Source organism: Colletotrichum chrysophilum, assembly GCF_026319265.1.
Source record: "Colletotrichum chrysophilum strain AFK26 chromosome Unknown scaffold_70, whole genome shotgun sequence".
NCBI classification, from domain to species: Eukaryota; Fungi; Ascomycota; class Sordariomycetes; order Glomerellales; family Glomerellaceae; genus Colletotrichum; species Colletotrichum chrysophilum.
In genome coordinates, this window is record NW_026517357.1 from 21199 (window position 1) to 43814 (window position 22616).

Here is a 22616-nt window from a genome sequence, read left to right on the forward strand (position 1 = left end):
TGGTTCATATTCAGTGTCTTTTGCAAAGTTGAGGCATCGTGGACTTCGCCGTAAATGCGAACGACCCTGTTCACTTGTAGCCAGTCTTTCGCTGGGCCAACTTCTCATGACCACGATATGCCTCGAGAGGTTGATACGGATACGGGAGCATGATGCGACGCGAGCCAGGCAACGCGGTTTGCCTGTCCACCTCGCGAAGAATGGGATCGTGGAGAAACCCACATCACGGCAACGGTGGCCCTGCGGATCCGGGTTCGCCGCGTCTCTACGAGCCTGTCGATTGCCACATTGGTTTTCCTCAAACGCATGCTTGTCAATGTGCTTCAATTTTCTAAGAAGCCCAAGGCGACAAAGGTGCACAGCAAACATTTCAAGTTTGGATAGATACCGACGGTTAGGAGACAACTTGCCGACCCATTCTCATTGCAAGTTGCTATTCAGATCAGTGCCATCACTCCGCGTATCCCTCCACTTAATGGACCCTCTTCGCTCAGAATTACGACCTACCTTGCGTTTCCAGGCGGCGCCATGGCTTCTGCACAGCAAGTAACACTGGGTGAGAGCACGCTGCTGGACGCATAAACGAAACAACCCAAATTTGTCCCTGGGACCTGGGGTGTTCGATTGAGAAGACTCGGGACGAGCGATGAACATTCATGTATTGTTCCGGCGGGTTAACCGCCAATTCTTTTTCATCCAAATGTCGTGCATAGTTTTCCCACCTGCGATGGCATGCGGTACTTCAGACGAGAACCCTACCTTGACTCGCACCCTTGGCACTGGCTCGCACTCGGTCGGCTCATCTTTTTGACTCAAACCGACTCACATGGCCACCGGTGTTTCGGCCGCACACAATGCACAGCAATTGTGTGTCTAGGCCGCCGCCGCGCGGGAGCTCCCCATCGGTAGGTATCGGCGCCTAGTGCCTGAGTGGGAACGTCGATCCGGCATCTACGAGAGCCGCGCCCTTAGACTGCCATTGTTCCCAGCCGTTCGGCTCCGTTCTGCATCATCGACGAAAGCTTTCTCCATATCCCGTCTCATAACCATACCTTGGTCCAAATCGGTGATGATTTTCCACCAATCTGATTGGTCACCCTATCAGAGCTGTATGAGAACCCTACCGCCAAGGCAGAACTCGTCTATTCACGTATCACTCTTCGCGAACTCATGGTCATGAATCTTTATATCTTTGCTCGCACTGCACATCCACAGGCTGCTTCCCTTGACTCGACGCAGTATTTTTTTTTTTTTTTTTTTTTTGAATAATTCCATCTTGCATCGCTTGCATTGAGTCTGCGCCTCTACAAATCTGACGCGTCTTCGCAGGTAGGCTCAGAAACGAGTCTTCAGCTGAAATTATGGCACGGGTGTTGAGGTAAATTTCCCAAGTTTTTACGCTCCCTGCACCTTGAAAGTACGGCCGCTCGCCGTCTTCCGCTCCTTCTCTTCGCTGTCTGGGCGTGCACGGCGCAGAACTGTACAGAATTAGCTTCAGAATTGATTGAGGATCTTTTGGTAACGACTCACCTTGGAGGAAGTCTGCTGTCCTCTTGCGCATACGCGAGTGGATGTAGGCCTTGGACGCCTTGATGTGGTAGTGGAAGTAGTCGCGGAAAGTCTGGATGTGAGAAATGACGTCGGGCATTCTCTGAGGAGTGAGGTGACGAGGGAAAAGAACTAAATCTGTTAGCATGAGAGGCTCCTCCCTACCGATGCCACTTACCAAAGGTAACATATCCAATCTCGCCGGTGCCGGTATCCCTGACCCCAGGAACTCCCTGCAGCTCCAGGGGAGGGTCGTTCCTGAAGAGTACTTGAGGAGCGTTCTGGATGGCTCTCCGTCTGGCGTCGACGAACTCCTGGATGAAGATCTTGCCGAAGACGCGATCGGTCTCCTCACGGAATATCGTGCTGAAGATAACGGTAACACGGTCGTGGCTGGCCTTCACGTAAATGGCCTCCTCCTCGCGGTAGTGGATAGCCATAACTTCACCGCCCTCCCGAACGCCTTGGGGAGCCTCCTCAGATGTGTACTTGGATGCCTCCTCCTTCAACTTGTAGTGCTCCTCGTAGGCGGCCTCGAACGGCGCGGCCATAGCGTTGCGCTTGAGCAAGGCCATCTTCATGATCAACGCATCTCGCTCCTCTGCACTTTCAATCAGCCAACTAAACGTCTTCCACATCGGTTTTACTGACCCTTCTCTTCCGGCAGACTCTCAAGATCAATCAAGACCGAGAAATCGTAGCCGGGCTCGGGCGGAACGACGTATTGGCCATATTCCCTCTGCAGCACCTGCTCGGCGCCGTACTTCACCAGGTCCTTGTAGCATCTTATTTGGATAGAAAGCTGAATCTTTGTCTTCGTCTCGGGAGTGGAAATGTGGTAGATGACGCCGTCGAAGTCGGAGACAGTCTGGTCGATGTGAGCGGGAGGGGCACTGCCTTGGAGGTTAGCAGCTATTGCGGTGAAGCTCGTGAAGCCACGCTCTCGTACCCAGAGAACCTCTCAGTCAACACCGACTGGATGAGAACGTTTTGGTAATCTAGGAGAAGCATCTTGTCGACGTCCAATTGCCAGCTTGTCTCCCAAGTTGTGGTTGTGTCGTTGGGAAGCTGATGATACCTCAAGTGGGGTGTGACGTTCGAGCACAGTCGGAGCTAAGGTGGCTGTGATGCTCCAGGAGAAGGTCCGTACGTAATGCCCGTTATGCAGGCAGCATATCGTTATATCAAGTATTGTTTCGTAAAAGAGTCGGCTGCCCCACATCCTTATCGCATCGCGATAACACTTGAAGACTCCAAATTTTAAGAATTTCGATGTTCGAGGAACGTGCCTCTATCGCAAAAGCCTTTGAAGAGCCTGGTGGCGCCAAAAATCCGCAAAAATGGTGAAGTCATACCTGTAGGTCAATCGCAAACTTCTTCGGTGGAATATTGACTGACAGGTCTATCATCACAGAAAGTATGAGCACAGCAAGTCTTTCGGCATTGTCGCATCCAACACCTCGAACCTCGTCTGGAACGCCCAAGGTCGAGCTGGCGCCGGCCAGGCAGTTGTAGCCGCGAATGAGGAGGTTCTGTGCTGGGACATCAAGAAGGGAGAGCTCGTAAGCCGATGGAGGGACGATAGGAACACCGTACCGGTCACTGCGATCGCCCAAAGCAAAGTCGACAAGGACGTTTTCGCCGTCGGATACGAAGATGGCAGCATTCGGCTGTGGGATAGCAAAATCGCGACAGTGATTGTCAACTTCAATGGTCACAAGTCTGCGATCACGACGCTGGCATTCGACAAGTCGGGTGTGCGACTAGCCTCCGGTTCCAAGGATACCGACTTGATCATATGGGATCTCGTGGCTGAGGTTGGCCAGTTCAAGCTCAGGGGACACAAGGACCAGATTACAGGGCTGCAGTTTGTCGAGCCGGAAGCGCAGGTCGAAGATGAGGACAACACCCAGGCTATGGTGCTAGACAGCGACCCGTCAGCCGAGGGCTACCTCCTCACGACCGGCAAGGACTCGCTGATCAAGCTTTGGGACCTGTCTTCGCGACACTGCATCGAAACCCATATTGCGCAAACGAATGGGGAGTGCTGGGCTCTGGGCCTTTCCCCCGACTACAGCGGATGCATCACGGCTGGAAACGACGGAGAGCTGAAGGTGTGGTTCTTGGACACAGCAGGCCTTGCTTCTCTAAAGGGGCAGGTCGACGCGCCGCAATCTGCGAAATTCTTGCACGAAAGGGGAACGCTGTTCCGTCAACACAAGGACAAGGCCATCGAAATCGTCTTCCACCCGCGTCGGGATTACTTTGCCGTTCATGGCACAGAAAAGGCTGTTGAAGTTTGGCGCATAAGGTCGGAGGCAGAGGTCAAGAAGTCGTTGGCGAGAAAGAAGAAGAGGAGACGTGAGAAGGCTGCGAAGGAGGGAAAGACCGAGGAAGATGCCGAGAACGATGACCAGGCGGACGACCTGTCGAGCGCCGAAGCCAGCGACTTCTTCGTCCAGTATGTAATAGTCCGGACGGGCGGCAAGGTGCGGTCGGTGGACTGGGCCGTCACCAGCGGCAGCAAGGAGATCAACCTGCTGGCTGGTACTACCAACAACCAGCTCGAGTACTACAGCATACCAACAAAAGACGCCTCCAAATCGAAGAAGGACGAGCTGCCTGACTACACGAGATCTCTGGCGGTCGATCTCCCGGGACATAGGACAGATATCCGCGCGGTATCGCTGAGTTCCGACGACAAAATGCTGGCGACGGCTGCCAACGGTGGTCTGAAAATCTGGAACATCAAGACTCAGACTTGTATTCGAACATTTGAGTGCGGCTATGCTTTGTGCTGCGCATTCTTGCCCGGTGACAAGGTCGTGGTTGTTGGCACCAAGACTGGAGAACTTGAGCTCTTTGACGTCGCTTCCGCAAGCCTGTTGGACAGCGTCACCGCACACGAGGGAGCTATCTGGTCATTACAAGTGCATCCGGATGGTAAATCTGTAGTGTCTGGTAGCGCCGACAAGTCTGCCAAGTTCTGGGACTTCCGAATCATTCAAGAAGAAGTCCTGGGCACCACACGTACCGTACCAAAACTGAAGCTCGTACAATCGAGGACACTTAAAGTTGCGGACGACATCCTCTGCGTGCGCTACTCCCCCGACGGAAAGTACATTGCCGTCTCCCTTCTCGACAACACTGTAAAGGTGTTCTTCACCGATAGCTTGAAGCTCTACCTCAACCTTTATGGCCACAAGCTCCCGGTCCTCAGCATGGATATCTCCTACGACAGCAAGCTCATTGTCACCAGCTCCGCCGACAAGAACATCAGGATATGGGGTCTTGACTTTGGTGACTGTCACAAGGCCCTCTTCGGTCACCAAGACAGTATCCTGCAGGTTGCCTTCGTGCCGCACAACTCGGACGGCAATGGCCACCACTTCTTCAGCAGCAGCAAGGACCGCTGCATCAAGTACTGGGACGGCGACAAGTTCGAGCAGATCCAGCGCCTAGACGGCCATCACGGCGAGGTCTGGGCCATGGCCGTAGGCCACAGTGGCCAGTTCCTCGTCACCGCCGGTCACGACAAGTCCATCCGCGTCTGGGACGAGACGGACGAGCAAATTTTCCTCGAGGAAGAGCGCGAGAAGGAGATTGAAGAGCTCTACGAAAAGACGCTCACCACCTCCCTCGAGCGCGACCCAGACGCCGAGGACCAAGACGGCGAAGTCGGTGCCGCCACCAAGCAGACCGTCGAGACCCTCATGGCCGGTGAGCGCATCGCCGAGGCCCTCGAGATCGGTATCGCGGACTTGAACCTGCTCAAGGAGTACGAGGACGCCAAGAAGACGAACCCGCACGCCCCTCCCCCGCAGCGCAACCCCATCTTCATCGCCCTCGGCAACATCACCGCCGAGGCATACGTCATGAGCGTGCTGAACCGCATCAAGGCATCTGCCCTCCATGATGCGCTGCTCGTCCTCCCCTTCTCGACCGTGCCGATGCTCTTCACCTTCCTCAACGTTTTTGCCCAGCGCTCCATGAACATCCCCCTGACGTGCCGCATCCTCTTCTTCATGCTCAAGACGCACCACCGCCAGATCGTGGCCAGCCGCACCATGCGCACGATGCTCGACGGCATCCGCGCCAACCTGCGCGCCGCGCTGAAGCGCCAAAAGGATGAGATGGGTTTCAACATTGCCGCGCTCAAGGTTGTCGGCATGCAGATCCAGGAGAAGAGCGTCAAGGACTACGTCGACGAGAACTGGGACGATGGCGACGAAAGCCGGTCCATCAAGAAGAGGGCGTTTGTGCAGGTTTCGTAATCAGTAGCAAAGGGTATAAACTGGAGCTCAAAACAAAAAGCGGCGAGAGGTTGGATGGTGTTGATATAATCATGAGATTCCCTGTTTTCTATCGGCTCCCCTTAGATATTTGCATCGCCAGGTGGTGGGCAGCATTGCACCGGTCTTGTTAAAAAAGTGTCTTCATATGTTATTCGCTGAACCTTCTTTTGATGCTTGCGGCTTTGTAACCTTCGCCCGTATCGATACACAGACTCTTGACGTAGAATCTCCAATATGTACACAGCCATTGCTAGCTAACCGCCCCATCTACTGGCTCTTCGCCTTGGATTTTGTGTTACCCCTTGTCAAAATGTCGCTCTGCGCTACCAACTGACCCAAACACCAAAGATAGCAGATGCCGAAGCCCACCGCACCCAAGCCGACATTTGCAACAACCCAAAGGTCGGGTTTGTCGATAGGCGGCGGGACTGTGGCTTCCACCACATGCCAAGCAGCCATGGCAATATAGAAACCACCGTGCAGAAGGAAAGTGGCCCATTTTCGCAAGGCGGAGTGGTCCTCCTGGAAGTAGGCGCTCAACGATGTTGGAGGCAGTCCGAGGAGGAAGGCCCAAAGCAAAGTAAGGACTGCATAAGGGACGCTGAGGTCCACCCGCTTAAGGAGGGGGAACATTGTCCAAACGCCCAGGATGTTGGCGAATCCAACCCACGCCCTCACATCGCGCGAGAGTCCCTGCTTGCCGGCCAAGAGGAGGGTCATGGGCATCAGGGGAAGCAGAACGCTCTTCTCGTGAACCTGGAAGCTGAAGAGGAAGAAGCCCCACGCCGTTGTCGCAAAAGCAAGAGGCAAAAGCGACTTGCGCGGGCGAAAGAAGAGGACCAGGTTCGGCGGGATGATGGATGCGGTGGTCACTAGAAGAGCACCGCGCTGAAGAAGCTCGGAGGGGTACTTTCGGAGCTTGACGACAACGTTGAGAGCGCACCAGAAGTTGGCGACCTTGTCTTCAAAGAGGCCGCGCGCAAAAGGGAAAATGCGGTGGACCATCTGCACAAGCTGCTCGACAACCGGGTAGTAGACGGCGTTCGTGTCCAGAATGTCGGTCAGCCAGGGGAACAAAGGAAGGGTAGGAGGCGGTCCGTCGTAGTCGGGTCGCGCATCAATACCTCGGCGCGCATCGTAGAGTGTGCCCAGGACCAGAGGCGCAATCAGAATGGCAAAGGCCGCAACAGTCACCAGCGCAATGCCGATGAAGCGACCCGGCTTCAGAGGGAAGACACAGCTTCCCAGAAGGAAAGAGAAGACGGAGAAAGCGTAGTAGAGAGCCATCTGCTTGAAGCCGAGCGCCGCGACAAAGAAGACTGCTGACCAGAGATAACGGCCAGCCAGCATACTCGACATGCTTGCGAGGACGAAGCCGAGCATGACGGTGTTGTATTGAAAGTGAACATGGTCAATGAGTATGGTGCCTGGCTGCAACAAGATTGCGACTAGGGCCATCCATGCAGTCCACGTAGGCACGCCACTGTGTCTGGAGAAGCGACGGACGAAGATGACAGCGGCGGGGATGTAGATGAGATATTCGGAGACGATGACGGTGGCGCGCATGAAGATCTTGAGCGTCGGGTCGTCCGATCCACGCGAGTTGTACAGCTCGAACCAGGAGGGATCGATGAGGGCGCCAACTTTGCCGCAGAGCCAGCCGTGGTATGCCGTCAGGGGCGGGTAGTCGAGACCCCACCATTGGAGGTCATGGAAGTACCACTGCGAAACGGGAATTTGCGTCGTGATCTCCATCCAGTGTCTTTGCGCTTCGTAGTCTCCGAACATGGGCGGCTTCTGGAAGCCTGTGAGAAGCAGAGTTGTCAGCAGTTGCCGCGAAAGTCGAGGGGACCGATCAGGGCGCACTTACCAGAGTATCCCCAGAGGCCAGCGGCCCATCTGAAAAGGCCAACGACCATGAGAATCAAGGGCAGGACCTCCCATTGTGACACGGAGCCTCGAGCAGGCCACAGGAATGAGGCCAATGGGAAGACGGGGACCTTGACCAGAGCTTCCTTCTTAGAGAGCTGGTTGTCGACCGCAGGACTCAAGCTGCTTCCTCCGCTGATTCCAGTACCCTTCTTTCCCGCCCTGCGCCGAGGCTTATGGGGCGATGGACTGCTCATGATTGCAGCTCAGTCTGAAATGTCTAGTGGATTCGTGTGGTGCGGCATCAGCTGCCGTGGGTGGTGGTAGAGTTCGCCGGGAGCTGTTGACTTGGCTGTTGAACTCCAGGTGACAGTCCCGAGTTGAAATTCAAGGGTCCACGTCGCGTTAACGACAGCTCACTGCAGTGTGGTGTGGTGTGTGGTGCTGGCCATTGTGTGGAGCTGCACCAAGCTGAAAGGTCCCCACATCCCGGCCGCTAAGGAAAGCACAGAGCCAGCCCGGTACCTACCCAGCACCTTTATCATCTGCCACCTGCCGCGTTCTTAGACCCAAAAGAAGCCTCTTGTTTAGAATCTAACTCAGTTGCTGGGGCTCTCATTCGTCTGGTTCCTAGGATGTAGACCCCACAACTAACTGATGCTTTTCAAGGCGGAATTATCTTTTTCCCCATTTTCGGTGGAAGGTCCAGACACCTGAATTCTTCGAAGCTTTCTTCCTTGGGCAGTTGAGGCAACACTGCCATTGCGCAAGTCCTTAAAGTTTCAGTCTTGTTCATCCCACCGGCATTCATAGTCGAAGACAGCCTCGAAGATTCAATCAATTGTTGTCGGATTAGCTGTCGGTGGTACAGTTTGCTTCACCAGGGGCGAGCGAGGAACCTAAAGTTGATGGCTGCTTTCCCCTGTTGATGGCTGTCGGCCACGTGACTTTGTCTGGGGTTGACACGACTAGCCCCAATTGGCTGATCCGGGACGGCCAACGTCACAGGCAGTGCAGTCAGGTCTCAGGCACTGACTGGCAACTTCAATGCTTGTAACTTCAGGTAGCTCAATGATCAACGGCGAATCGCGCCCCTCTCATCGAATCTGACCTCCTTCCCTCTACCTCTTGCCGAATCAACGCCGACTCTTCAATTATGCCTTTTCCTTTTGTTCTCCCTACCACGTCGGCTTTCTCATTCTCCTCGAGCTTCACCAGCGATACCCATCCCTCATTGCCCCTCAGCGCTAGTACGTATCGCGGGGTCGTGAGAGATGCTCTGAAGAAACACAAGCGTCTCTCACCTCCTTCGCAGTCATCCCACATATCCACTGTTATCGGGGCCCTCAATGGCTACGTTCCGTACATATTAGCCGTCGATGCCGGCCTCAACCCGAACGCTCAGTTTGGAGAAAGCATCAGCCTCAGGGCTACCTCACCACCGACGATCGAATGGCGTCCGACGCTCTCGGAAAATGCAGTCCCCGGGAGAGAACGCTCCAGGGTAAAGGTTCAGTCTGTGGACTATGAGATTGCTTTCACCTTGTCAAGCTTGGCCAACGCATACACCTTGGTTGCTCGGGCTGCCCTTCACCCGCTATTTGTGACGACACAGGCCACCTTGGATGCCCAGCAGCGAACAGCTGCAATCCAAACGGCAACTAAGTATCTCCTGGATGCCGCATCGATATACGACTGGCTGGCCATCAGGGCAGAGAGAGTGCAAACGGCACCACCTTGCAGCGATGTTTCGCCGTCAACCCTCCGCGCAATGTCCTCGCTCGCGCTCGCCGAAGCAACACTCCTCGCAGTCTTGAAAGACGACCCTTACCCAGCCATTGTTTCTCAGGACCGCAACAAGAATGACCGCGAGTGGATGTACAAAGCTCCCGATATTCCCAAGGTCCGCGCCCACCTCTTCGCCCGCCTGTGCCTTGCTGCCGCAGAGCACGCTGCCCAGGCATCCTCACTTTGCCAAGCCGCAGGCCGAGGATCCAGCAAGATCAACGAGGGTCTCCTGCGATATCTCGAAGATCTTCGGCGGACTTGCCGTGCTAAAGCATGTCGGTTCTTTGGTATTGATGCTGAGATCGGCGGCGAGGTTGGGAAGGCCATCGCTTGGCTACAGGCCGGCCTGCAGGAGCTCGGTATCGAGTCCAAGTACTCAGCTAAAGGATCCGGCTTCAGTCGCTTCAAGAAGGAGTGGACCGAGAAGCGCGAGGAGCGGAAAGTGGAGAAGGAAACAGCCTGGGGGGCGGACGGCGGTAAGGTCGAGGAAACGAGAGTGGTTGAGTTCCTTGAGGTCAAGTGGCAGAAGCTTAACGATACGGTCAGTTGTCCTCATTTTCGTCGCTTGTTCAAGATGTTCTAATATGCTGTTTTTAGATGAACGTCCAGATCATTCCGCCGGTCGGGCCCTTGCTGGCTCAGATGCCGTCTGGCCGAGAGATTCATGCCCTCAAGCCATATCAGCCTCCAACGCTGGACCCAAGTATCCTGGACGCCATGCGCGCACCGCCAGAGAGGAAAGACGACTATGGAGATGCTTTGAGCTCGGACGATGAGGCAAAAGGTCACGCAGGTCCCCCAGGGGCTTTTCCTGAGTCAAGACCAGATTACAGAAGTGCGAGCACGTCGTCCTACTACTAAATGCACTAGGTGCGTGTGTTCGGTTGTTTTAGGATTGTTAGAGAAGATCACGGCGATGGCACATATCTGGAAGGTTTTGATGAAAATACAACCTTGCTTTTCGGTTTCGTTCACCTACTTCTCAGAATCCAAACGTTCTAGCCATGACTGCCAACATCTTCTCTTCGGACGGGGATGTCCCGGGGCACCTCCGTCATCCGATTCAACCTTTACACACGAACGGTTTCCTTTCTGAGCATTGAACGTGCAGAACTTTGGCAGCCTCCAGTTCGCCGTGCTCGGATGAAACCCGGCGTTCTCCGCACCGGCCGCCCGGATGATCAACATCCTGATAAAGTCTGTACCTGTCACGGAGACCAGTGCCTTGGACTGCAAAGACCGGGGCGGCCCGTTACGGTGTCGGAAGGCGGATGAAGACGTAAAGGAGAGAGGGAAGAAGGATGATCTGGGAGCTTGGGCCTACATGTCAGGGGCAATGCCAAAGTGACTTTTTGCACCACCAACACATCAAGCTTCAGATGACGCCCTAGGGGCAGAGCTTAAAACATGTGAGCTCTCAGCTCCTTGTTCTCATTCGACCTCGGATTTTCTCCCCGAAGGTTCCCGCATAGTAATCGGGCATCGATGAAACGGGGTGAGGAGAGGGGAGATTTTCTCTTCCACGCACTACGCGGCCTTCATCAGGTCGTCATATTGCTGCCGCCCTTCCTCGTGGTGTTGCAATTTCCAATTCCTCCGCCTCTTTTGCTCACCATAGCACAGGTTTCCCCGCCTTCCCTGTCGCGCAAAAGGGGACCGGTCCGATGCGGAGGCTATCAATTATCCAGCCCGGTCGGGAGGACTACGTTCACCGACGCAAGGTTTCCTTCTCGCCGACCATGCTTAGCGCGGTAACATCCCCCGTCACCAGCACCATCACGACATCCAGCAGCACATCCTCCGCCTCGACCACGAAAAGCAACAACCCAAACGATATAAGACACAGTGTCCTTGTCAACGGCCTGCCTCCGCCGTCTCCGTCGCTTCCCCTCCCGTTCAATCTCACCGATAGAGGTCTTCTCAATCGTGACTGCCATGTTCACAACGAGTGGATCGAGTCCCGGAGCAAGAAGCGCTTCGCGATTATAGACCCGGGGACAGGTCGCGTATGGGCTACATGTCCCGACTGCACCAAGGACGATGTCGGCCCAACCGTCAGATCCGCCTTCTCCGGGTTCCAAGGGTTCTCAGCCGATACTTCGAACCACGAACGAGCTCGTCTTCTGACGGCTTGGCATCATCTCATCATCGCCGCCCGCCTCGATCTCGCCACGATTCTCGTCCACGAAACAGGGAAGCCGCTGGCGGAGGCATTGGCCGAAGTTGACTACGGCGCAGGCTTGGTCAGGTGGTTTGCCGGTGAGGCCGACCGCTTTCCGCAAGCTGTTCTTCCAACCTTTCCGACTTCGCCTATATCCCCTCGAACCCCTTGCACCCCTTCTACGCCGGCTACAATTGGCGGTACCCCGACATCAAGCGGTTTCAGAATGAGACGGCCTGCGGTTCTCAAGCAACCTGTTGGTGTCGTTCTCGCACTCGTGCCTTGGAGCTTCCCTCTTGCGCTTGCCCTCCGCAAGTCCGCAGCCGCGCTCGCGGCGGGATGTACTGTCATTATCAAGCCTTCATCTGAGACGCCTCTCACCGCGCTCGCGATAGCATGCCTAGCAAACCGAGCGGGATTTCCTGCCGGCGCTCTCAACGTGATAACGACCAGCTTGGGAAACACACCAGATGTCGCCGAAGCGCTATGTATGCACCCTCTGGTCAAAGCAGTTAGTTTCACAGGCAGCGCGCGTATCGGTAAGCGAGTTGCCACGACATGCACTCGAAATTTGAAGCGTCTGTCGCTCGATCTGGGTGGAAACTGTCCCTTTATCGTTTTCGATGACGCAGACTTGGAGAATACCGCCAAGGAACTGGTGGCACTGAAGTGGCGGCATGCAGGACAGGCATGCATTGCGCCGAACCGATGTTATGTCCAGAGGCGCGTCTATGATTCCTTTTCGGAACTGGTGGTTCAAGAGGCGGAGAAGTTGAAAATAGGTCATGGGATGGAGCGGGAGACGACCTTGGGACCACTGACGACGATCCGTGGTCTGTACAAGGCAGAAGCGTTGTGCAAGGACGCTGAGGAAAAGGGGGCTTTCGTGCTTCTGGGCACTGGAAGGAGAGAGCCCGGGGATGGATACTTCATGTCACCGACCATTTTGGGAAACATGACGGATTCGATGCTCATGTGTCGTGAGGAGATTTTTGCACCGATCCTCGGGCTTTACATATTCGACACTGAGGACGAGGTTGTGAAGAAGGCAAATGACACGCCTGTCGGGCTTGCTGGTTATGTTTTTACGAAGAGCTCTGACCGGCTGACTAGCATGTTTGAACGACTGGACGCGGGGGTTCTCGGAATGGTGAGTTTGTTGCATGTTTGGCTCGAGTCAGCAGCGAACAAGAACTGACTGACATGATCAGAATACTGTCTCTCTCGTGGCGGATTGCCCCGTGCCTGCGGGCAACAACGGGAACGGATACGGATCTGGCTTCAGTTCGGCTACGACGTTGGAAGAGTTTCTTATTACCAAATCAGGCGCAATGCTGATACGTCAGGATTGACACGACTACTATACAAGTACTTGGGTATTTTACTGAGAAGAGGAGAAACGGAGCAAGAGCGTCAAGGAGGCGATGATACTTCCTATGTGCTTATTATGGCAGCTATACAGCTGGAGATTTTGGTAGATCAAAGATGAAGACAAGCATGACGACCAACACCACCAAGGCGGGGCCGTCTTGCAAGAGTCAACTAGCAATACCGACTGGGTTCTCCTCCAAAGCCTCTTCCTCCTCGGTGTACCAGCTTTCAGCTCCATCCCCCAACTCACCGGCCTCCAACTCCTCAACCCAGCGCGACCCGGCCTCCAACTCCGCAGCCTCCATGTCGCCCAGCACCCGCGTCCTCTCTGCGAACACGAGCGTCACCCAGCGCGACTCGGCAGCCTGCCTCCTGACGTTCTGCTTCTTGCTCTCCGCCAGACTTTCCTCATGCCTCTGCTTGATACTATACATGACCTCCTCACGCATGGTCCGCTCCTCTTCGACCTTGAGTTGATACCGATCGAATTCGTCGTTGCGCCACTTGGTCCAAGCCCGCCATCCTTTATCCATCTTCTTGCACAAGTCATGCATCAGTTCCTTGATGCGCTCTTCGCTCGACAGCTGACCTGCGTAAAAGTTCTCCAAGTCCCGCAGGTAGATCTCCTCCGTCATCTTCTCCTCTAGCACGCGGCAGCTGTACTCGCTGGCAAGAGCCTGTTCTTTAACAGCAAGCTTTTGCGTGGCGACTTCAGCGAGAGTGGCGAGTTCCGCTTGCTGCTTCTCCACGAGCTCATCCGTAGCTGTAGACGCCTCGTGGGCAGATATCTGTAGCTCCTTGTCATGCTGGTACCTCACCATCACCTCCTGAACATCGTGTAGCCCGTCGAGCATCTCTCGCAGCTCCTGATACTTGGTCTCGATTTCATGCCTGCGTAGGCTCTCCAAACGCACCCTCTCCTCGAGCTCACGCTGCCTGCGTTCCTCCTCGCGTCTTTCCATCTCCTGCCTTAGCAGTTCCGCCTTCAACGCCTCCTCCCGCTCAAACTCCTCAATTTGTCGCAGAGCATCGCGAAGCTCGGCGTCGGCCTCGGCCTCGCGTTCTATCCTCCGCGCCCTCCTCGTCGCCGCGCCAGCCTTGACCTCGTTCAACTGGTCCATGGTGCATGCGCAGCCCCTCCACTTGACGCCGCAAACATAGCAGAACTGATGCCCACAGCGGCAGGTCATGTGCTGGCACGCCTCACGATGCTCGACAAGGGCCTGGCACTTGGCGCAGTGCTGCCAACCCTCCTCCTCGGCCAATGCATTCGTCAGCGCCATGTCGCGATCCTGTGGGCAGTCCGAGTTCTCGTGCTGCGGACCGCGGCAGATGGTGCAGGTCCAGTGGCCGTTGGAGCACCTAGCGATACGAAGGCCGTTGTTGACGTGGTCCGGCTTGATCCAGAGGCTGCACTCGGGCTGGTTGCAGTATATGCGGTCGCTGACGGGTATCTTCCACTCGGCGGAGCGGTCCTTGTATGTTTTCCCCAGGTCTTTGGAGACGTAGCGGTGGACCGTCCGGAAGGGGATCTCGTTGAGGCAGCATTTGGGAGGCCACTGTTGCTCGTTCTGTATAGCGGCTGCGATAAGGCGCTCGAAACAGTCACGGCAGTAGCTGTGGCAGGTAACTTTTATTACATCTTTGGGGTCGAAGTCATCTAGACATGAAACGCACTCGCTGGTGGCTGTTGTTAGTCCCAGGGCTGATAGGGGAGCTATAGACTTGACTTACACGACAGGGCTTTTTTTGGTCTTGTTCTCGTCAGAAGACCCGAGGCTATTACTGCTCGAGTTTCCTGCAAACTTGAATGGGTTCCTTGTCGAAAGCGGTGCCTCCTTTTCAGTAATCTTTTGTAGCATCCTTGTGAGGGTGAACCGGCTCCTCTTCTTGGGCTTGATTGGGAAGACAATCAACCCGCCACCTGAGCTGCCCTCGCCATTCCCGGGGAGATCGGGGAGCAGCTTGAGTTGTCTGTCACTTTCGTCGACCTCTTCCTTTGAAGGCTCGGGTTCGTCTGGTACCATAATGATGGGAAGGTATGGCTCTTTTCTCTTATCTTCCTTAGCCGCCTCTTCCTCTTCGAGCCTGCTTGTCTCTTCTAGCTGTCGCCTCCGGTTATTTTCGACAATTCTGGCTTCGACATTTTCTATGGAGGTCTGTAAGACTTCAAGCAGGATTCCGTCGGTGATATTTGGGGCTGTTTTGAGGGCGGCTGGGGGTTTGCACTTTTCCAAATCGACGTCATCCACTTCATCGTATGAATCGATGGTTGCCAGTTCGGATTCAGTGTTCGTAGCAGGAACAGGAGGCAGTGCCTTTTCTTTCCCTTTCGCTGCATTGACTGGCTTTCTCTTGACCTCGTAGTCTTGAAGAGTTAGAAACGGGTCGCCGTAAAACCCGGCGTACCTCTCGAGCCGGGCAGGCATAGACGTAGCCGCATCCATCTCGACAACGGTTTCTGTGGCGGTGGACATGGGAAAGTTTCGAGACAGGATGCGAATCCTATAATTTTTTTTTAAATATGGCGATCAAATTCAAAATGAGCAAAAGTCAGTCCACAACGGTGTCCATAGACGGCATCCCGCGTGGGCACAATCAGGCATCGCCATATATAAAGCAAGCCACAAAGTGAGTAAACGCAGAACTCTCTGCTCGGCACCAGCGAATGGGCAATCACGAGACCCGTCCACCAGGCAAGCCGACAGCGGCTCTCCCGAAGGAGCCTCATGACAATGACAAGGCAGTCTACATCTTGTCCAGGGCGGAATCAGCCCCGGCTGGTAGCGGGCGATAGGAATTCGGTCCATAGAACATGGCTCGGCCCAAAAACAGCATTAGTGTTGGTGTGCAACGAGGGGTAAACTACTGATATGCTCGCACCAATCGCCGAGGCAGACTGCATCACGATGGGCGCGAGCTGAGCATGTTGGTGGTGGGGGGAAGGATGAGAACAGCAGCCCGCTTGTGGAACGCTGTTGGAGGTCGGGCAATGGGCAATGTTTGGGGGCGGTGTTCGGGCGTTAGCGCCGGCTGTGCCTCGCTTGTTGCTGGCTTGGTCACCGAATGGAGCGCTCTCGGCAGATGTCACAGTCCTAGGCTAAAACAGCGTCTCACAGGTCTTCTATTTGACAATGAAAGGAAGGCTTTGGATTATACAGATACAGCCCATGTGGATGTTTACGGCGCATATGTAAGTTCAAATACTGATGCTGTTTGGGCCTCAGGGTTGTGCCAACCGTGAGCTGACGGAGTGACTGAAGCTGCAGCGCCACATTGCACGCTCATTCACCAAGGCCACTTCAACCAACAACGCACCCAAAACACCATCGAAACTAATCGGAAAAAGAATTATAAGATCCAAAGAGTCAGTAAATACTCCAAAAAGGCAAAACAATTGCATCCTCGGGGAGTCGAACCCCGGTCCCCAGCTGACACGATTTCTCGAATGGAAGGCTGGGATGATAACCGCTACACTAAGAATGCCGGTTGATGCGAAGGGCAGCGCTAAGACAAATCATGACCCTTAGCCGTAGAGTGGACCCCATCACTACTAGTCCACCTCGTCCACCCAAGCAGGTCACTTATAGGTTTGTTGATATACGTCGTTGCTTTGACTGTTGTTATCTTGAGTATTGTCGTCTTTTCTGCCGTCGTCTCCCTCCTCCTCCTCTGGTTATGAGCAACTTACCGGGAAGGCTGTATGGCCGTTTGAAATCAATATTGGAGTTCTGCAGCTACGGTTTAAAGACCTTGAATTATGGGCATGTAGATGAGTGCCTTTCCCGACTGTCTGGTACTGGATGGGCCGCATTTTCGGCCAACGTGACTTTGACGCCGGGCTGTTGGAAAAAATGGGTCAATCTTAAGCACATAATGGCCCGAATTCGGGCGTGCCGACAGTTGGGTCGCAGGCTACGGCCTCACTTCAACTCATTCCAACCAGAGTGGACGACAAGCGCGCGGTGCGTCCAACACGACCAACCAAACCCGGTTCAATATTACTTTGTCTCATACACTGCTCATGAGCCCATGTATACATTGTAATCTAGATCTTAGACTTCACCTTGCTAAACTCGATCTTGTTGACGCAGGAGCCCACGTTTTCAAGGCCAACCTCGACAACGTCTCCGTCCTTGAGCCACAATTGAGGCTTGCGTCCCATTCCAACACCCTCAGGCCTTGGTATTTTCGTCAGTACCAACAACGCGACAGAGTCATAGGTTCTTCCACTTACGTTCCGGTGAAAATGATATCACCCGGCAGCAGGGTAGTGCCCTGGCTCAGGAAAGAGATTGTCTTCTTGATACCAAAGATCATATCCATAGTGTTGTTGTTCTGCCTACTCGTCAGCCTGAGCCATTTACCTGGTGACTGTGCCGCTTACCTGCACGGTCTCGCCGTTGACCTTGGTGAAGATCTTAAGATTCTGGGGGTCTCCAGCGATCTTGTTGGTGACGATACCAGGACCGAAGGGCGCCCAGCCATCAAAGCCCTTACCCAGAGACCACTGGCCACCGCCACGCTGAATCTGCCAGTCACGATGCGACACGTCGTTACCGACGGAGTAGCCCAGTACGTAGTTGAGCGCCTCATCCTCTGATACGTCAGAGGCAGTCTTGCCAATAACGATGACCAGCTCACACTCATAGTCAAGAGTGCTGCCAGTCTGGGCAATAGGATGCACGGGGATGGGGTCGGTCGGACCGGCCAACGAAGTCACGGGTTTGTACTGGCCAAATCAGCATGCCGTTCTAGCATACTTGAATAAGTAGCAACTTACAAAGAGAACAGGAAATTTAGGAATGGCCATGTTTGACTATGAGATATTAGTTGATGCTGAAAATGGTTCCATATAAATGATGGATGCGTGCTCACCTCCTTGGCGTGGTTAGCATAGTTGAGACCGAGACACCGCACCGTCTTGACGTGCTCAGGGGCCAAAGGAGACAGCAACAAGCGAATGTCGGCGACGTTATCCGTCACATCGTGTCTGCCAAAGATGTCGCCAGTGATGATGCGAGCTTGTCTAGCCTTTGCGATGTCCGAAACGCCTCTGGGCAAAATCGCATCGCCGTAGTAAGTCTTGCCATCGCGGGCCAGGAAGCGAACGAGCCTCTAGGCGTGTGTCAGTGGATACACACTGTTGAGTTGTGATAGAGTGTACTCACAGAAAATGAAGCCATTGTCGATATCAAGTTAAAATAGCTGGTCGCAATTGATGGGTAGACTAGATGATATTGCAATATTCTACGATTTACGAGCAGCAATTGATGTAGGTGTAGGAATGAAGATGCCTCATTCACGAAGACGCCGTAGCAACACCGGGAAGTCTCCGATTCCCAGCCGCTGACCCCACACTTCAACACCCAGCGGGCACGGTCGAACCGCTAAAGACCGGTGCCGCTCGCGCGACAGAGCTCCCCCATCACCACCTCAGCTTCTGCATCAGCTTTTGCGAATTGTTTCTTGGGGTTCTCTTCATCTGCCATATTATTTCCTATGCTTTCATTTTGTCATTCAAGTATTGTAGGAGATTATCACGGGGGAATGCATTCTTTCGACTAGTACTTCCAGACTCGGCATTCGGGTCGTTGCATTCCCCACGAAGAGGACTGAGCTCTCTCGGCTGTTGTTTCGGCATCGCGCGATGACGCCCCGGGACCTGAGCACCTCTTTTGGATAGGTCCCCACAAGTTCGGGGGAGCTCGAGATCGCTGAGTCATCAGAAACCCTCCAATTGAGCACCATGTTATTGGCCCAAGCTAAGAAACGGATCCATTCCTGTAACTGACGTCAACGATTTGATTCGAGCTCTCTTTCCGGGTGCCGTTGATGAAGTAGAAGCAGCGCAACTTCCGTTGTTTCGGTGCAGAGCTAGATCGCCATGGCAGCTGCGAAAAGGGGCCTTTCCGGTCTCCAGAGGGAGGTTCTGGCCCTCTATAGACAGTGTCTACGAGAGGTCCGCAAGAAGCCCGAGGTGAGACTTCTATTTCTCTGGCAAGTTAGCATGTGAGAGCTAAAACATTACTCATAGATTTCGCAACCTCACTTTAGATCTTTGGCCAGGCAAGCCCCGCGACTCTTGCTTTTGAACTCAGAGAATCCTTCTAACCCAATCGCCAGGAACGAATTTGACAAGTTCCTCACGGTAGACAAGCGCGACTTCTCTGTCGTTGAACATTTGCTGAGGAAGGGACGGCGCCAACTCGAAACTTACTCATCACCGAGCATTAAAGATGTCATGAGGTGAGGAAGCTGCTCAGTCGGCATGCATCCTTCTGGCAAAAAAGCGCTGCCCTCCCGCGCGATAAGAGGAAGGCCTCACTCAGTCCCAAGACGCAAGGTTGGGCGCAAGAGACGTCGTCTGTCCCACACTGTACCACTACATGTCTCTCCTACGACTCGTTTTGTTACCTAGAACGCATGATACCACCAACAATTCTTCTTGAAAAACAATTCTGATATCCCAAGTCCATCAAGCATGGACAATGCTTAAGTGCGAAAGAGTCCTTCGAGACTGCAATTGCCTCTCATCCTGCTCCCCGCCCTTTCCCGAACCCGATCCAAGTCTTGCCCATCGAGCAGCAGAAGACGTCTTTCGCAAGCCCATAAGCCCGTCTGTCAAGAGCCTTCGCCGCCAACAACGCATGCTTCTGCGCTCCAAAAGGACAAGTAGAGTTCGACTGCCATCTGGACGCATTTCTGGCCGTCGCACAACCACCATAGTGCCTGTCAGAAGACCCGATCGCTCCCCCGGAGGTTCCGTTGCAGCTGTCGAAAGGGAAGTCGCAAGAATCCGAAGAAGCATTGTGTCTGACGCTCTCCGGCCGTTAACTCCCAGTCCCCGGCGACACAACAGAGAATCTATACAACAAACGCCCCCTTTGCACTATATCGAGATGGAAATGCCTATCCACGCAATTCCAAGTCCCCCCAAGCGTGAGAGCAGTATGGCTCGCCGTCCAGTCAACATGGCCGAGCCCTACCGGCCACGTAAACCACGCATTTCTCACACACGACCAATTGCAGGTCCCTCAGGGTCACCTGGCCGGCACAGGCCCTCTCGGACCCGAGCTGGGCGTCCCGTTCCGGTTGGTAGCTCACTGAAACAGCGAGAAATAACCTTGTCGGCAGTCCAGGAGACTACAAGCGAGAGTCATCGCCAACCGGCCGCCTCGAATGCGAAGCGTTTTGGAGTCGCTGACCCACAGCTTCGGAACGCTATCCGCAGAAGCCTTTCGCAGCAGAGTCAAGTTTCACTACTCGCATCTCCATCCAAGAGATCCTCTATCCAGTCATCGGGCCCTCGTCAACCACCTTCGCGGACTTCAAGTAACCGTCGAGCCGTAGACCGATTCACCAAACAATTGGAGATCTACGCCCAGCGCAGAGAGGCTGCTGGGAATCTTCCAGTTAACACGCCGACACCAGAGTCTGTTGTGTCATTACATACCGTCAACGCGCTGTTGCCGTATCAAGACCAGTTTCTGGCTGCCGGTCTAGCCGTGACTTCCGATCAGCAACGACCGAAGCGAGAGCCATCTGCGAGTCCGGCAAAGGACAAAGGCATTGAGACCGTACCGGGTGAACAGCCAAAACACTCTGCAGAAACTCGGTCTAAGGAGTCGCAGTCTCGGGATAACCCAGGCCATCTTCAGTTTAATGGCCAGAGAAGTCCATCTTGGGACTCTTCGTATGACAGCAGCTTGGGAACGCAGGTTGCTTTTACGCAACCAGAAGCATGGGAACTTGCCTACATTGATGAGGTGCCAGAGAAAAAGCCTGGCTGCTGCAATTTGACGTGCTTCACGGGACGAGAAGAATCAACCGAGATCCCGGCTAACAGAGTGCCGCCTGCTCAAACTCCGACGACCATCGATACCCCGAACAAAATCTTAGACAAATGGCACCCAGTATACCCGCAAAAGGATGAAGTCATCTGGATCAAGTCTCCAAGTGAGTAAACACGTCTTACAGAACACCGCACACTGGCTAACAAATGCACAGAAGGAACAGATTTCCGAGATCCTCGTGTCAAGACATGGCATGGAGACACCGCGCAACGCCCTTCCACTTATCGACCAGCGCGCAAACCTCACCCCGAAGATGAGCTGGAAGCCACGAGCCCAACTACCAAGCGCCCTGAAAACCAAGCTCCCGAGCAGGAAAATGTGCCGCCAATTCCTCCTAGAGCTCCGGGTCGTATCAAACCTTCAGTCAGGCATCAAGAATCAACGGCCGACTCGGCAACTACCAAGGGTTTTCGCAAACCAGGACAGCGGGATGTGTTTCTCCAAGCTACAGATGCAATACTTGTCAAAACAAAATCATCCACGCAAGAGCCGTCAAGTACTAGAAGACCAATGAAACCAATTGTTGAGTCTGTGTCAGATGAGAACACACACTTGACAGAGGAAGTTCCAAGTAAGACGCCGAAAGAGACAACAAAAGCTCAGATGTCGAATCAGGAGCCGACGAGGATCTCTGTCAACCAGCCAGAGAGAAAGGCCAAAGAAAAGGCAGCCCGACAGAAACAGCAAGTTGAAGTCGAGCACCCGGGGATTTTTCATTCTGGAAGAATGTTCAAGAGTTTGCAAGAACCTCCAAAACTCACAGCGCAGCAGCCCAAAGAGCGATCCGCAACCACCAGCCTGGGAACCTTGTCGCCAAAGCTTGACCTCCCTTCAACGTGGAAGCTGACCCTAAGTAATCCCTCATCACTTGAAGAGGCGATAGAACAGGCATCTCGAGAAATGGAGGAAAGGGACACCAAGGAAACCCAGACTGCAGGGAACAGCCAACCTGTATTAACGGAGAAAAAGCAGCCCGAAGCTATCGACCTGACAAAGACAGTTAAAGAACTTTTCTCCCACCCCGGCGATAAGGAAAATGCCCCTACAGCCAAGAAACTGCCCAAAAAGAACACAGAAAGCTCCATAAGCACTTACTCCTCACTCTCCACGGAGCGTGATGACCGAGATATCGATGACCGAGATGTCTTGCGAGGCCTCAACATTGCGATATCCGCGGCTTGCGACGAGGAGGTGGACGCGTGGATCAGACAGAAGACAGGCGTCCGCATCCGACGGTTCTTGGCTGACCTGAGAGCATTCGAGACACTTGCCGAGGAGGACGAGGAAGACCCCAAACACGAGCGTTCTCGAATCAGGAGGACGGAATCGAGGAAGCTCCAGGCACAAATTCGGCAGTCGAAAGCTGCCAGAGAGGCAAGAGCTCAGTGAGCTGAAGTCAAGAAAGTATTGATAGCGCCAAGTGCTATGCCAGGGGAAGCCTTACTTGGACTGATTAAGAGACATAATACCTGTAGCTTCTGAGCTGTCAGTCCTAAAATCCAGCTGTCGTCTCACATGGAGTCTTTTGTGTTTCGCGAGTGATGTTGTCTGTATCCCATAGCAGCATTGATAAAGAAAGGGATGTTTTCCGCAGGTTCACTCAAAGCACAGAACATGGTGCACTAGGGTGCAAAATATCGTCAGTGACTTCGGTTGGAACGACGTTCTGTTTTGACTTCATTGCTACAACAGTAGCATGATGCGATCTTGGATGACCGACTTGGAGCA

The 22616-nt window shown here is 54.1% G+C and overlaps 6 protein-coding genes and 1 non-coding gene across 7 annotated transcripts; 2 read left to right on the plus strand and 5 right to left on the minus strand.

Annotated features, from left to right (window-relative positions):
• Positions 1–1395: 1395 nt before the first annotated feature.
• On the minus strand, positions 1396–2559 carry COL26b_008167 (uncharacterized protein; the record flags this gene model as incomplete). Its single annotated transcript, XM_053180934.1, has 5 exons — positions 1396–1478; positions 1531–1680; positions 1727–2149; positions 2200–2441; positions 2498–2559. The coding sequence occupies 5 exons, from the start codon at positions 2557–2559 to the stop codon at positions 1396–1398; spliced, it is 960 nt and encodes a 319-aa protein (XP_053035070.1).
• A 329-nt stretch (positions 2560–2888) lies between these two features.
• On the plus strand, positions 2889–5822 carry COL26b_008168 (uncharacterized protein; the record flags this gene model as incomplete). The annotated part of the gene is made up of 2 exons (XM_053180935.1): positions 2889–2905; positions 2963–5822. 2 exons carry the CDS (start codon positions 2889–2891, stop codon positions 5820–5822), a joined length of 2877 nt encoding a protein of 958 aa, XP_053035071.1.
• A 288-nt stretch (positions 5823–6110) lies between these two features.
• On the minus strand, positions 6111–7969 carry COL26b_008169 (uncharacterized protein; the record flags this gene model as incomplete). The annotated part of the gene is made up of 2 exons (XM_053180936.1): positions 6111–7648; positions 7714–7969. The coding sequence occupies 2 exons, from the start codon at positions 7967–7969 to the stop codon at positions 6111–6113; spliced, it is 1794 nt and encodes a 597-aa protein (XP_053035072.1).
• Positions 7970–9483: 1514 nt separating this feature from the next.
• On the plus strand, positions 9484–10361 carry COL26b_008170 (uncharacterized protein; the record flags this gene model as incomplete). The annotated part of the gene is made up of 2 exons (XM_053180937.1): positions 9484–10041; positions 10098–10361. 2 exons carry the CDS (start codon positions 9484–9486, stop codon positions 10359–10361), a joined length of 822 nt encoding a protein of 273 aa, XP_053035073.1.
• Positions 10362–13199: 2838 nt separating this feature from the next.
• COL26b_008171 (uncharacterized protein) lies at positions 13200–15509 on the minus strand (the record flags this gene model as incomplete). The annotated part of the gene is made up of 2 exons (XM_053180938.1): positions 13200–14649; positions 14767–15509. The coding sequence occupies 2 exons, from the start codon at positions 15507–15509 to the stop codon at positions 13200–13202; spliced, it is 2193 nt and encodes a 730-aa protein (XP_053035074.1).
• Positions 15510–16430: 921 nt separating this feature from the next.
• Positions 16431–16518, minus strand: COL26b_008172. The gene has a single exon. It is a non-coding gene; the product is annotated as a tRNA-Gly (tRNA).
• A 562-nt stretch (positions 16519–17080) lies between these two features.
• On the minus strand, positions 17081–18218 carry COL26b_008173 (uncharacterized protein; the record flags this gene model as incomplete). The annotated part of the gene is made up of 6 exons (XM_053180939.1): positions 17081–17213; positions 17270–17370; positions 17420–17764; positions 17816–17851; positions 17911–18150; positions 18204–18218. 6 exons carry the CDS (start codon positions 18216–18218, stop codon positions 17081–17083), a joined length of 870 nt encoding a protein of 289 aa, XP_053035075.1.
• Between the last annotated feature and the right edge of the window lie 4398 nt (positions 18219–22616).